General features: G+C 33.2%; 2 protein-coding genes across 2 annotated transcripts; both read left to right on the forward strand.

The window, feature by feature from the left end:
• The first annotated feature begins 11,885 nt into the window (after window positions 1-11,885).
• On the forward strand, window positions 11,886-13,837 carry LOC132799403 (receptor-like protein 43). The gene is made up of 3 exons (XM_060811211.1): window positions 11,886-12,583; window positions 12,678-12,919; window positions 13,383-13,837. The coding sequence occupies exons 1-3, from the start codon at window positions 11,886-11,888 to the stop codon at window positions 13,835-13,837; spliced, it is 1,395 nt and encodes a 464-aa protein (XP_060667194.1).
• Window positions 13,838-13,885: 48 nt separating this feature from the next.
• Window positions 13,886-14,650, forward strand: LOC132799404 (receptor-like protein 9DC3). Its single transcript, XM_060811212.1, has one exon. It carries the CDS (start codon window positions 13,886-13,888, stop codon window positions 14,648-14,650), a length of 765 nt encoding a protein of 254 aa, XP_060667195.1.
• The last annotated feature ends 1,565 nt before the right edge of the window (window positions 14,651-16,215 follow it).

Raw genomic sequence — 16,215 nt, forward strand, 5'->3', positions numbered from 1 at the left:
GGTGAGACACACTAAACAGGTCTTAATCAAAGTGCATCGTTTTTAATTTAAAATTTTTGTTGGAATTAAAGTGTTTTTGATGTATTTCAGGGGAAGATAACATGTCAGATTCAGGAATAAAAATATTTTTTTAATTTTATTTTTCAGAAAAGAGAAAAATGTTTAGGAGTTATTATGAAAGATAAGAGGCCCTGATGTAATAAATTGAACAAAACAAAAAATTATTTTATAGAATTTTATTTAAAATAATAAAAAAGCCCACTTAGGTACTAAAGATTTGTCCAGTTGAGATTGGCCCTTATGCCCAAAAAGAGCTCGGCCCAATATAAGTGGGCTTGATTGTAGATCAGCCTGCTTCTGGAATGAGCCCATCTGGGCCTATTTCTTTATTTGGGCCCATTCATTTATTATTATTATTTTTTGCGCACGGTACGGAGGTGAGGGGATTTGGACTTGTGCTTGAACTGTCCCCTCGGTATTTTTTTTATATTTTTTTTGCTAGAAGCCCACTTATGCTTACTTATGTGTTTTCTACAAACTTCATAAAAACTTGGGAAGTTCTGCAATTTTTTTTCTTTCTTTCTTTTTTTTTTTTTTTTTTTTTTGAGTCCTTAAAAATTTTGAATGATGTTTTGAATTTTTTTGGAAAAATATTTTTTTAAGCATTTAAAATTCTTATGGAATCTCTAAAATATTTTTTGAGACTTCGAAAAGTATTTATGGAATTTCAAAAAAATTTTATAAAGCTTATTGAATAATTTTAGAGCCTCCATAATTTTTTCACTTTTGAAGCTTTTCAAATTTTTATGAAGCTTTTTTTTTTTTTTTTGGAATTTCTTTTTTCTTTTTGGGGATATGTAAATTTTTTTTTTTCTAGATTTTTCAAAAAATTTTGGGGCTTTAAAGCAGCCCCTAAAGTTTAGTCTATTCTAGCTTAATCCCTTAGATTTTATGAAATTCATCTGCAGCCCATGTTGTTAATAATTTTAAATTAAAGTTAATGGTCAAAGGGTATATTTGGAAAAACAAAACATATAAAGTTATGGTATTGGAAAAAACGTGTAACACAAAGAAAATATTTAAAATATTGTCGAGATAATATAGTCAATCTATTCTTGTTGTGCTTAAATGTCCAAATGTACATAAAATATTATACGAAGATGTTCGATTGAGGAAGAAGTTCAAGGGATTATACTTGTAGAATTAAGGGATGGAGGAAAAAAGTTCATACACATAATAAAGTTTTTCTTTTTTATTTTTATTTTTAAAGGATAAGCATGTTAAGTGAAACATGAAGAGTTGCAGCAGTGAAAGCAGAGTATCTGGGTTGAGAGTAGAATATCTGTCTGTGTCTGGTGAATGTGGAGTATGTTAAGAGAAACGTGAAGAATTGTATGTGGTAAAATGCAAATTTTTTTAGCAATCATAGTTATAGGTTTCTATATGTTGTGGAAATCAGAGAAAGCAAGAATGAAAAATATCAAACATAGAAACAATTTTAGCAAGGTTCGGCCAAAGAATTGCCTACATCCTCGTGCTCAGGTCCTGAGCTCCTGCTTTTACTACAAAATAAGAAATTCACAAGCTTAATAGATTCTACAATGGTGAATCACATAGAGAACACCCAAACCACCCGTAAGCCTTTATACACCGTTACACAGCTCACTCACAATGTTTTCACAAAGAAACATCAATTTACTTTACAGAACCTCTCGAAGAATTGAAACAATAAAGAAAGATTTGAACTTTTTTCTCTCTAACCCTGAAAAACCAGCTTTTGTATATCTTCGTAACTCTGCAATCTTTTTCGATGATGATGAAGATGAAGACAATTTATATAACTGTTTTTGAGCTGACGTGGAGAGAATTGCTGGTGTGGACCAATAGGCTTCAACCTTTCTCACAACCAACATAACAACCTTACACATTATGCATGTGATTCTGTTAAGCTGTAAACCTGCCTAATGCTAAAACGTCACCGTCCTACTTAAGCCACTCAAGCATGTCAAAACGCTATCGTTCCACTTAAGTTGCTTAATCTCAAAAGACGCTGTCATTTCTCTCTTTTCTTTCCTTGACTTTGAGCACATGTTCAAATGGCTGAAGTATAACATGTTCAAATGGCTGAAGTATAACAAAACTTCACAATTCCTCAGCCTATATATAGCAGAAACACTAACAACCTTCCGTGCATTCTCTACCTTGTGCAACATTAACCTACCCCAACTCCGAGCAAGGTTTTACATGAATTAAACCTGTTCAAAGGTAGGACTTTAGTGCCTATATCTATGGGATTAAGCTCAGTTGGTATTTTTTCTAACATAAATTCTTTCCTCTCCACCATATCACGAATAAAGTGATACTTAATCTGAATATGTTTAGACCTCTCATGGAACATAGGATTTTTGCAGAGATGTATAGCTCTTTGGCTGTCAGAATAGATCACAATTGTCTTATCTAATACCCCCAGTTCCACGAGTAGCCCTTTGATCCAAATAGCCTCCTGTGTAGAATCTGTCACAATCATTTATTTAGATTCAGTAGTTGATAAAGCCACCACTGCTTGTAAATGTGACTTCCAGCTTACACAGTTGCCACAAACAGTAAATGCATAAGCAGAAATTGATTTTCTCTTGTCTTGATCCCCAGCATAGTTTGCATCTATATAACCAAGCAGCTCAACTCCATTTTGACTACTTTTAAACAACAATCCTTCATACATAGTATTCTTTAAGTATCTTATGAGCCACTTCACAGCATCCCAATGGCTTCTTCCAGGATTTGACATAAACCTACTGAGCACACTTATAGCATGTGCTAAATCTGGTTTTGTGCTAATCATTAAATACATAATAGACCCTATAGCACTTGAATAAGGTACATTATTCATATCTTCTTTTTCCTTTTCAGTGCTTGGACATTGATCTATGGGTAATTTGTAATGTCCACCTAAGGGAACACTAGCAAGCCTTGCTTCACTCATATTAAACTTGGATATCACTTTCTGAATATATGAAGTCTGCTGAAGCTTCATTTTCTTATTCCTTCTGTCTCTCACAATAGTTACTCCTAAAATCTTCTTAGCCTGCCCCAATTCTTTCATATCAAACTTAGAACTGAGCAATTGTTTCACAGAATCAATGACCTTCCCATTTGGTCCTGCTAATAGCATGTCATCTACATAGAGAAAAGTAGATGTACAACATGTGCACTCATTACAGGCAAAACCAGCTTTTAACACAAAAGTGTCAAACCTTCTACACCAATGCCTTGAGGATTGTTTCAAACCATAGAGTGACTTCCTTAAGAAGCATACAAGCTCTCCATCCTTTCTAGTGGCTTCATATCCCTGTGGCTGCTTCATACAAATGGTTTCTTCCAAATCTCCATGAAGGAAAGTAGTTTTAACATCTAACTGATCTAATTCCCAATCATAATGTGTAACAAGAGAAAGCATGATTCGAATGGTAGTATACTTAACCACAGGTGAGAAAATTTCATTGTAATCTACACCCTCAACCTGTGTGAACCCCTTTGTTACCAACCTTGGCTTAAACCTCACTGGATCAGTCTTTGTCAGCCTTCCTTTACTTTGTAGATCCATTTGCAATCCTCAATTCTTTGATTTGAAGGAGCTAAAACCAAATCCTAAGTATGATTGTCATGCAATGCCTTCATTTCTTCATCCATGGCCTATTTCCATTTCCTTGCCATTGTAGATTTCATAGCTTCTTTATAATATTTAGGTTCATTATCTGAAAAACTTTGAAAACAAACCAAAGCATAGGCAATAAAATCAGCATAGTTGTATTTTCTACTTGGTATCACTTTCCTTTTAGCTTTATCTCGAGTCAACAGATATCCAAAAGAAGCAATTGTTTTTTATGGTGAAATAGTCTGTTGCTTTTCATTTTCATCATCTAAATTTGACTTTGTATGTACTAATATTCCTTCATGTTGAACTTCAGGTTCTTTCTCCTTTAAGGCACCTTCTTCTTGATGATCTGATGTATCTACTCCAGGTGCACGTAACTCTACCTGTCTTGTCCCCATTTGTTGCTCACCATCAACACCTGTAATGTTAGTAATCTTGCAAGGCATAACATTCTCATTAAAAACAACATCCCTGCTTATAATAACTTTAAAACCTTTGGTCTCTCTCACCCAAAGTTTGTAACCCTTGACATCTTGAGGATACCCTAAGAAAACACACTTTAAACTAAGTTTCCCTTTTTACTGGTGTGCATATGCTGCATAGCCTAAAACTTTCAAGTTACCATAGTTAGGTAACTTCCCTGACCAAATAAACTCAAGTGTCTCAAAGTTCAAAATAGCAGAGGGAGACAAATTGACAAGGTGCATAGCAGTCAGCATTGGTTCACCCCAAAACAACTTTGGTAAGCCTTGTCTAACAAAGTTCTATTCATTCTCTCAGCAACCCCATTTTGCTGAGGAGTATGTTTCACTGTTCTATGTCTTAAATACCTTGAGTTTTGCAAAAGTTATCAAATTCCATATTACAAAACTCAAGTCCATTGTCAGTTCTTAAAGCCTTCACAGACCTGTTGGCTTGATTCTCAACCAACAACTTCCACTCCTTAAACTTACTGAGAGCCTCATCTTTTGACTTCAGTAATAGTAACCACACTTTCCTAGAATTATCATCGATTATGGACATAAAGTATCTATTTCCACTATGAGTGGAAACTTTTGTAGGACCCCAGAGATCAACATGGACATAGTCAAGCACAGACTTAGCTCTATTTGTGCTTAATTTAAAACTAAGTTTGTGTTGTTTACCTAAAATGCAATTTTAATAGAAATCTAGTTTGTTTATCTGGTCCTTACCAAACACATTCTGCTTATGCAAATAGTACAAGCCCCTTTCACTTATATGCCCCAATCTATTATGCCATAACATGGTATTATCAACAGGAGTATGAACAGAAGCATTGCAAGAATTAAAAATAGCTTCACCAAGTAAAACATATAAACCATTTTTCTTAACACCTTTTAATGCAACAAAAGAACCTTTTGATATTTTCATTTTTCCATTCTCAGTTTTAGAAGTAGAATCAGCATTATCAAGCATACCAAGAGAAATTAAATTTCCCCTTAAACCAGGAACATATCTTATAGAATTTAAGGTTCTAATAGTGCCATCATACAATTTGAATTGTACATTACCAATTCCAACTACTTTGCAAGAGTGATCATCTCCTAAAAGAACTTATCCTCCCTCATAATCTTTATAAGACAAAAACATCAAGGATTGGACACATATGGAATGAATATCCCGAGTGTAGAACTCATTCAGTCTTGTTTTGTTCAATATCAGCAACAAGAACCTCACCAGATTCTTCATTAGATGAAACAAGAGCAAGATCACCACTTTCATGGTTCTTACTTTTGTCATCTTTCTTTTTCTTATAACAAACTCTCATTATGTGACCTTCTTTCTTACAATAATAACATTTCTAACCTTTAGTTCTAGACTTAGATCTAGAATGGTCACGACTCTTGCCTTTAGTGTCAGCATTTCCTAGGGTTCTGGTTTGACTTCTACCATGGGCACTAAGCCCTTCACCCTTTGACTCAGACTTCATCTCTATGTCCCTAGACCTTAAAGAACTAACTACCATATCCAAGGACAGAGAATCACGACCATACTTTATGGCATTCTTGACATCTCTATATGATTCAGATAAAGAATTCAACAGAATTACTGCATTATGCTCATCACTAAAAGTAACTTTACAATTAGCAAGATCCAGTATTATTCGATTAAACATGTCAAAATTAGTGTCTAAGTCTTTAGAAGTGTCCATTTTAAAATCAAAAAACTGTTCAAGTAACAAAATACGATCTGGAAGAGACCTTACCAGATAAAGTTGCTCTAGTTTGTCCCACATTTAAGAGGTTGTTGTTACCTCATCTACCTTCTTGAGAACACTATTAGAGAGATGGAGAATAATGGTACTAAAAGCAATCTCATCAATTTCCACCTTCTTGTCCTCTAGAAGATTTGCTGGAAACGATCCGTCTATGGCTCTAGCAACCTTCATTTGAACAAGAACTGCCCTCATCTTCTTCCTCCACAATAGGAAATCTCCTTTGCCATTGAAGATCTCCACCTCTATCTTCGAAACCATTGATGACTATCCAAGAAGCCTAAGATTCCGACAGTAGAATCTTTCTAAGAACACTCAAAGGAACCAAGAAAAACAGGCTTTGATACCACTTGTTGTGGAAATCAGAGAAAGCAAGAATGAAAAATATCAAACACATAAACAATTTTAGCGAGGTTTGGCCAAAGAATTGCCTACGTCCTCATGCTCAGGTCCTAAGCTTCTGCTTTTACTATGAAATGAGGAATTCACAAGCTTAACAGATTCTACAATGGTGAATCACACAGAGAACACCCAAACTAACCCGTAAGCCCTTTTACGCCTTCACACAGCTCACTCACAATGTTTTCATAAAGAAACATCAATTTACTTTACAGAAACTCTCGAAGAATTGAAACAGTAAAGAAAGATCTGAACTTTTTTCTCTCTAACCCTGAAAAACCAGCTTTTGTATATCTTCGTAACTCTGCAATCTTGTTCTACAAAGATGAAGAAGAAGATAGTTTATATAACTGTTTTTGAGCTGACATGGAGAGAATTGTTGGCGTGGACCAATAGCCTTCGACTTTTCTTAGAACCAACATAACAACCTTACATGTTATGCATGTGATTTTGTTAAGCTGTAAACTTGCCTAACACCAAAACATCACCATCCTACTTAAGCCACTCAAGCATGTCAAAACGCTATCATTCCATTTAAGTTGCTTAAGCTCGAAAAACGCTATCATTTCTCTCTTTTCTTTCATTGACTTTGAGCACATGTTCGAATGTTTGAAGTATAATAAAACTTCACAATTCCTCAACTCTTGAGGATTAATTCTTCACACTATCCAATTGCTTCCTTTCTCTAATTCCATCTCACCTCTAGCTAATAAGTTCTTCCTTCCTCAATTGCACAAGAGCTTGAGGTGTTTGGTGGGGAAGATGTTTTTGCCACAACATCAAGTTGAGTCACTCCCTTGCATTTGGAAAATGCAAACAATTACTCAATTAAAATCATAATATATGTAATGCATCTCACAGTATTCGAGAAGAAATCAATTACTGTTTCCTCAATTGTATATATCCAAGAGACACGGTTGAATTCTGTTGTTTGATGGCTGGCCCCCTTCTGTCTTAACACTTTATTAAACCTGGACATATCTTTTCTGAACCCCTAAATTGAAGCAATATAACACAATATGCTCAACATATTCTTTTATCATAATGAAATTGAAAATGCACTCCTGCTTTAACCCAAAGATGGAACTTTGTTGGACTGTACTCAAAGGCTAAACCCCTTTCAAAAAAGAACTTTGCCATCGATGTACTAGCTTGATTTCGGAAAACAAACTTGGCTCATGAATCTTTGTGATTGACCAAGAAGGCAATGAATGCTGCAACAACAACGAATCACATGGTATCAGATTCTTTATGTTTTTTTTTTTGTTTATTATTATTATTATTATTATTATTATTATTATTATTATATCTATATTTATACCTGCACAGAGTTTACAAGTTCATGGTCATACAAATCCAACACTTTGTCACAGGACAAGGACTAAAACACATAAATGTAATATCTTGATATATTTCTGTTACATAAGAATCAGGCAAATTGCACCTAATCGGAGATCAACCAAAATGAACATACCCTTTGATTATCTTTCGCATTCACAGTCTTACATATGCTCACAAGAAAACAAAAATTTATCAGCATTATAAACAAGTAACTTAACTAGTAATTAAACAATGCTAAGCTTCATCAACTTTTGGGAAAATCAATTTAAAAGGGAAAACTGGCCACCTTATTACCTAAGAATCAGACAAACTACACAGATTATCAGGCAAACTAAATAGAGTAAAGCAAAATTACTAATATTTATAATGATGGCAAGATTATTAATCAGAATTCCATCATTATAAAACAAATGACTCATGTTTACAATTGGCTTCAAGATCAACCAAAGATCCCCAACCCCATTCATAAAATTGTAGACAAAAACTGAATAAAAGACCCACCCAACGGAACACAAACATTAAGCATATATGGTTTCCACTTTCCATGTGTAAAGGAACCAAGCCAAAAAAAAAAGAAAAAAAAGAAAAAAAAAGAAAAAAAAATCTTTCAAGCACAATATGTGATGACCAGTGTGGGTGAATGCGAGGTACTGATAGGTTATCTAGTGTCCAATCCTATATTGTTCAGGTGTAGATTAGGGGATGATTTCAATATAATAATAGTTACTCTATAATGCTGAGACATTTTTAAGGGGTCGACTTCAGGGTTTAAAAAAAAAAACTTCGAATTTAAATGTGCTCAGGCGACAGCAATCCTAGGATGGGTGATCTCCTTGGAATCTTTGAACAAAAATTTCATACCGAGTGGGGTGGATAAATTGAGAACAATATTGACAAAGAGTGACAAGTCCACTAGTGGAGAGGGGTGTTACAAATGTTATCAAGGCCTGTACCTGGTTGAAAGTGTGCCAGCGAGGACACTATTTAGAGCGGTTGGTTCAGGGTTTGTAAGAACTTCGAAATTAAGCATGCTTAGATAAGAGCAACCCGAAATTAAGCATACAATTTCTTTTTTTATTTTATTATTTATTTTTTGATTCGAAAGACATGAGCTCAAATTTGTAAGTGATCACTACAACTCAAACCATGCTTCAAAAAAGCATGAGTAGCCCTGTTTCTAACTCAAAACCATGGACTTTAATTTGTTGTATAGCTTTTACTTAATTTATCAAAATTTTTTCCATGGGCCTCTATAATTGAGTAATGTTTACTTTTTGAAACGTGAAACCAAGGGTGTTGTAAGTAGCTCAACCTCAATTGAATTGAATGTTATTTCAGTTAGCTCAACCCTATTCGAACAATATTATCATTCAAGTTTTAAGCCTATACAGTGTATATTTACCAATTTCGCAACCATATTGGAAGTTGGATCTATATATAGCTCACTAATTGCTCCAATATTGCTAAGGACGTGGGATGGTTAATTGGGTAAAGTGAAATCAATCTTAATCTTATGGAGTGAAGTTAAGCCATATATTAGTAACTCCTAATCCAAAAACTTGGTTGTATAACCCTTTGTTTGGTATTGTAGGTAATCTGTTTTTCTTTTTTATTCAAGAGATTAAACATACATAAATACATAATACTATTATGACAAAAAAAAATGTTTGTCATAATTAATAAGCCTTAATTTATAAATTGTTTGAAATGGTTTTCAGTTTAGTAATTTTTTTTTTTAAAACTTCGTTGTGAGAAGAAAAACCTAACTATATCATATGAAACATAAACATATCCTATTCAACAAAGGTAACAACCTAATTCGGAGGGGGGGGGGGGATTAACGTCATTCAAACGATAACAAAAACTAGGCAACGTTGTTAGTTGATTATGAAGTCCAGCAACCCCGTCAAGCTGGGACAACTTTCACTATAGCAGTTGGTCAATTAAAGGTAACAAACAGAAACATACTGATTAGGACACACGGAAATGGACTTTGCGAAGACCAAAGATATATATATATATATATATATCCTTTAGTCTATACTATAAGCGAGAAGGGCTCCTAAGTTTTGGTCATGTTTTACTGTTCAAAATGGTTCCAAAACGACTACTTTTCGTGCGTTTTGGCTTTTCTTTTCCTTGTTTTTTACTTTTTTTTTTTTACAATTTCATTTATCCAAATCTATCCTTTTTTTGTTTCATTCTACAATAGTATGCCAAGGATAAAATAGATATTTCATTTCTATTAAATACAAAGTTTCTAATCGATGACTTTGAAATTACACTGACATGGCATAGCTTCTCATATACTTAAACTTATGGCATCTCAGTAGCACACATCACACAAGACAGCAACTAAAAGCTGCTTTTTTTCTTCTTTTTTTTTTTTAACATGAACTAATAAATTATATATATATATTTATTTATTTATTTAAATTTTGGTATTACAATATGCTTTCATTATTTTTTCATAAAATTGATATTTCTCTATTAAAATTGTGTTAATTGGAATAAACTTTTGTTTTTGGTAAATTAAAAAAATGCTTTTTAATTTTGATTTATTCCTCTATAATATTAGCAATGTAATTTTAAAAATTAAATACAATATATGTTAAGTAAAATATATATATATATATATATATATATATATATATTTTGAAGCAGTTTTGGCAGCAAGAACAAAAAAAAAAAATTAATAAAAAAATATTTAAATTTTGGTATTACATATGCTTTCATTATTTTCTCATAAAATTGGTATTTCTCTTCTAAAATTGTATTAATTGAAATGATCTTTTGTTTTGGTAAATTAAAAAAAATGCTTTTTAATTTTGATTTATTCCTCTATAATATTAGCAATGTAATTTTAAAAATTAAATGCAATATATTTTAAGCAAAAAATAAATAAATAAATATTTTGAAGCACTTTTGGCAGTACGAACAAAAAATAACAAAATAAAAAATAGGTTTTCGATGTTTTCTGAAAAATCATTGCCAAAAAGAAAAAAACCAACTCTTTTTAATAAAAGCGTTAGCTATTATAAACACTTTTAGGGATATTTTTTTAAAAAGATATTAGTTATTGTAAACATTTTTAGCGATATTTTTTTAAAAAAACATCGTTAAAAACCTATACATAATAGCCGATGTTTTTACATAAAAAAAGTCAGATTTTTTCCTTTTTCAAAGACTAAATTCCAAAATTCATCGCTAAAAATTTATTTTTTATTTTTTATTTTTTTATTTTTAGTTCTTGCTGCCAAAACAAGAACAAATTGAAGATCTAAGAAGAGAAAAAGAGTTAGCAGTGGACAAATGAAAAAAAGGGATAAGATATGATTATTTTCAGATAAATTATCACATTTAGTTATTTATTTATTTTGATATCTATTTGCAAATATTATGGATTTTTATTATAAATGATCTATTTTGAAAATAATAATTATAATAATTAGTACAAAACAATCTATGATTAATAACACTAACATTATTACATATCAATACACGTGCAAAACACGTGGGCCAAACCTAGTATATGTATAAAACCCGAATTGATTCGTAGGTCTTTATAGTCACCTTCCAAATTGCAATTGATTTCTTATCCTGTTATTGGATTTTGAACCATCTAATAACTGAGATACAGAAAAATGGAATAATACTCTGTTTATATGAACAAAATATAAACATCAACGTCACTCAGTTATAATTGTTATAGGTGAATATAGCTATATAGACAAAGTCTAGTTTTACCATAATATATTCATGTAAGCCTACCAGAGTAAAATTGGTGCAAGCCTACTATGATACTCCATTAATTCAGTATAAATAGTTATCTTATATTGATCTCCATCTTTTTAAGACACGTAGAAACAAGAAATATAAGGTAAATTACAAAATAGTCTCCTCTATTTTAATTTTTTTCAGATCAGTCATTTTATATGTGGATACTATAATTTATCCTCCTTATACATTTCAGTTTTTATTGCACTTCATTCCCATATGTTATCCGAAAATGTTTTAAAGTATTAGTCGACCCTTGTAAATTTTTTCAGCAAAAAAACACTTTCTAACTTATATACAAACAAATACATTTTATTATTTTATTTTCCATGTTTTCTTAGTTTATTTTTATAATCTTTTAATCTTTTCTTTCCATATTTACTATCCAAAAATTATTCATATATATATATATATATATGTATAGCTAGCAACAACAACAACCAAAAATAAAAAATAAAAAATGAAAAAATAATGATCATGGGTTGGTTTTCATGGCTTTATTATATGATCCTCCTCTTTTTTATTTCTTCCTCTGTCTCTTCTTCATCAATACCTCTATCCTCTGCCCCTCCTCCGTTTCCTTCCTTTCCATCGTGTCACATTGACGACAGCAAAGCTTTGCTCCAATTCAAGAACTCATTTTCCATTGATCATACCCTATCTTGTGGTGCTGATTTCCCTCCTCCAACAATCTTTTGGGAGAGTGGCACAGATTGTTGTGGATGGATCGGACTCACCTGTAATAACATAACAGGTCATGTGATCGGCCTCGATCTTACTTGCTGCATGCTTTGGGGAATTATTCATTCCAACAGCAGCCTTTTCCTCCTTCGCCATCTCCAGACACTAATCCTCTCATTGGACAATGATTTCAGAGGCTCCACCATTCCCCCTGAATTTGGTACGTTTACAGATTTGTTGCACCTTGAAATCTGGTCTGCTAATTTTGCAGGGGATATACCACTCGAAATATCCTACCTATCTAAGCTTCAAACACTTGAAGTTTATAGTGGAAATCAACAACTGAGACTAAACACATCTACCTTTAAAAGAATTGTCACAAACCTAACCAACCTCCAAAACCTCACTCTGGCTGATGTTGATATGTCTCGTATTGATCTTTGCTTCTTTGATGAATTTGTCATCTTCTTTGATATCCCTTTGCCTCTTTTACTGTGGGCTGCGAGGGAATTCACCCAATACCATTTTCCCCCTACCAAAACTCGAAATCCTTTACTTAAATTCTCTACCTAAATATAACTGGAACAGTTCACTCAGGATATTGGACCTTTCTGGAACAAATTTCTCAATAGATATACTTGATCCAACTAGAAATTTGAAGTCATTGGACGGATTGTACCTTAGCAACTGCAGGTTAATAGGATCATATCCTGTTTTGTTTGGTAACCTTACACAGCTTGCTTCCGTAGGCCTCTCCAATAATAATATCAGTGGCCAGATCCCATGGTCGTCTTTTAATCCAAAGCGTCTCACTTACTTAAGTCTTGCAGGTAACAATTTTATAGGTGAGCTTCCTAAAATTGATAGTTATAATTCTACCCAAATTTCTCTCTCACCTCATTCTTCAAAAAACAAATCACTCGGTCCTATTCCATGGAATTTAGAACGGCTTGACTTATCTGATAACTTGCTAAATGGAACAATTCCAAATTGGTTATTTGCTCTTCCATCTTTGAAGTATTTATACCTTGGAAATAACGAATTCACTGGTCACATCCGGGAATTCCAGACAACTTCTTTGATTGAGCTTTATTTAAATAACAACAAACTAAATGGTTGCATTCCAATATCAATCATTCAGCAGGTGAGTCTCACTAACTTAGATCTTTCATTAAATACACTTTCGTCATTTCAGTTCTATCTATTCCAAACACTCGGCAAACCGTAGCATTTTGCCTAATTTATATTCTCTATATTATCTTAATCTTTCTCACAATTTTCTGACAAATATAGAGAGAATTCCATGGAAAAACCTGCAATTTCTCGATCTACACTCCAACATCCTTCATGGACATCTTCCAATTCCACCACCATCCGTTGAAGTCTTTTCTATATCACACAATCAACTGATTGGGGAGGTACCTTTACTGATTTGCAACCTTAGTTCCCTTGAAGTTCTTGATTTGGCTAATAATGGTATGAGTGGGAAACTTCCTCCATGTATTGGAAATTTAAGTGGCAGTCTCTCAGTTTTGGATATACGAATGAATAAGTTTCATGGAACGATTCCTAGACAATTGTTTGCAAAGGAAAACATATTAAGGAATCTGAACTTGAATGGAAATGAATTTGAAGGTTCATTGCCGCGATCTTTGCTCAACTGTAAGAAGTTGGAGGTTTTGGACATTGGAAACAACCATATAAATGGTATGTTTCCCCACTGGTTGGAGTCTCTTCAAATGCTGTAAGTTCTTATTTTGAGATCCAACAAATTTTATAGCTCCATTGCTAATCCCATGGCTCGATTTCCTTTCAGAGAGTTGCGGATTTTGGACCTCGCCAATAATGAGTTCAGTGGTAAATTGCCAGCAAAATATTTTGGAAGTTTGATAGCAATGATGAAAGCAAATACCACTAAATTGGAATATATGGGAGAAAACTATTACCGAGATTCTGTATCTGTGGAGATGAAAGGCATCTTTATTGAACTAGTGAAAATTCAAACTATTTTCACTACCATTGATCTCTTCAGAAATAATTTTGAGGGAGAGATTCCGAAATTGCTTGGGAACCTCAGATCACTCAAAGGCCTTAACTTTTCTCATAATAAATTGACCGGTTCTATTCCTCCATCGTTTGGAAACCTAAGCGGACTTGAATGGTTAGACCTCTCCTCAAATCAGTTTGTTGGTGGGATTCCTCAACAATTGGCAGATATAACATCGCTTGCAGTGTTAAACCTCTCTACAAATAGATTGGTTGGACCAATTCCTCGAGGGAACCACTTTGAGACATTCGACAGTACCTCGTACAGTGGAAACCCGGGTTTATGTGGATTTCCATTGAACGAAACATGCAGCAATATTGATGAGGCACATCAAGAAGGTGATGTGCATGAGCAAACAAATGAGTTTGACCTCTGGAAGATCGTAGTGATGGGCTATGGATGTGGAGTGGTGATTGGAATATCAATTGGATACATGGTGCTTTCAGATAGAAGAATTGCTATGTTTTTGGGAAAGCTTGGAGGTGATCGATGGATTCAAAGAATCAGATGGTGAAAAGATTAATGGATAATGCTCAAGTATGTGCCACATGTCATGTGGATATGGAACTTTTGGGAATGGAATGAATCTCCAATCTAGTAAGAACCTTTTCAAAACCACTTTTTCGCATTAGTGTTTTTTTTTTTTTTTTTTTTTTTTTTTTTTTTTTTGTGTTTTCCTTCCCCTAGAGTTACTAATTTAAAGCTTATGTATTGATAGCTAATAATTTATAATTTTTCCGTTTTCATTCAGAAACTTAAAACATAGATATTTTTTTTAACAAAGAACAGAAATCATATTTCGCCCGAGTTATGAGGCTGTTCATTGGCCTAGAATTGGACGGACTAAGATTGTAAGGTTGGATTTGATGGGCTTGAGCTTGGGATGTGCAATGGGTTTTCTGGGCTGGACCGTTTTAGGCTTGCATTGTGTTTTGTCTTCTCCATAAGACTTTTTCCGAACGATTGTCTGGTTTGGATGGGTGATAAAGATTTTCTCACCATGGCTGGAACTTGTGTCTGGGTCGGTTCTTCAACCACTTCCACAGCTTATATTCAAAAGTGATAGAGCTTGAATTTACTACTCTTACTTTATACATGACCTTTCAATGGTAGAAAACTTAATTTTCAATGGGTTTGAACTTTGGACTTTGACGCCCCCTTTTTTGTATGAATAAATTGAAACTCTTGCTATGAAGATTTATTAATGTAGTTTTTTCATTGAACCACATTTGAAGTGTCGCGTCGTGATTTCATTATAGAACGGTGGTGTGGATTTTAATATTTTGGTTATAGATTATTTTGTACCATTATCTTTAATATTTTTATGACTCTTGGATGAAACCATGTTGTATTTTCTTGCTCAACTTTTTTTTTTTTCTTTTTTTGCAAGTGTATTTTATTAATCAACTAAAATGTTTATTTTGAATAATTCAAAATATTGCGGTTCGTATGGTAAACTTACCATTTCAATTTGTTCAGAGAAAATGCAAATTAGATTTTCAAAAAAAAAAAAAAAGAAAAAAGAAAAAAGAAAAAAAAAAAGAAGAAGAAATGCTAATTAAGAACGATCTATAATAAAAGAAATTCCTCTGCTTGTCATCTGAACCTGGGGTCTAGTGCACAATCTCAATTCTTTATGTGCAGTCCTTTCAGATCTCTCGCTAGTGGCATATCAGAAAGTTTTTTTTTTTCTTTTTTTTTTCCTTCAACAATTCAGATCTCTCTTCAAAGATTCTCCACTTGAAGTTGAAATCCCCATTGTTGAAGCTTGTTATAGGTCGTCTAATGTGCAGCAAGGCCAACAACAGGAGACTTCCCAACTTTCAAAGTGCAGGCAACTTGGAGGGTGTAAGGAAACATTAAGCGAAGCGAAGGCTGATGCAAATTCTACATTATTTCCGAAATCTTCCAATTAGGTTATTGTAATATGGAATTCTATATGATCGTTCGTGAATTATCAATTTTCCCTTATTTATTTATTTTTTTAAGTTTTGTAAAATATTCTAAAGGTAATGAACAAATTATTTTAGCACCTAAATGATAGTCGACATAGTGAATGACCATCGCAAGCAAGAACAC

This window comes from Ziziphus jujuba, chromosome 9, assembly GCF_031755915.1.
Source record: "Ziziphus jujuba cultivar Dongzao chromosome 9, ASM3175591v1".
Taxonomy (NCBI): domain Eukaryota; kingdom Viridiplantae; phylum Streptophyta; class Magnoliopsida; order Rosales; family Rhamnaceae; genus Ziziphus; species Ziziphus jujuba.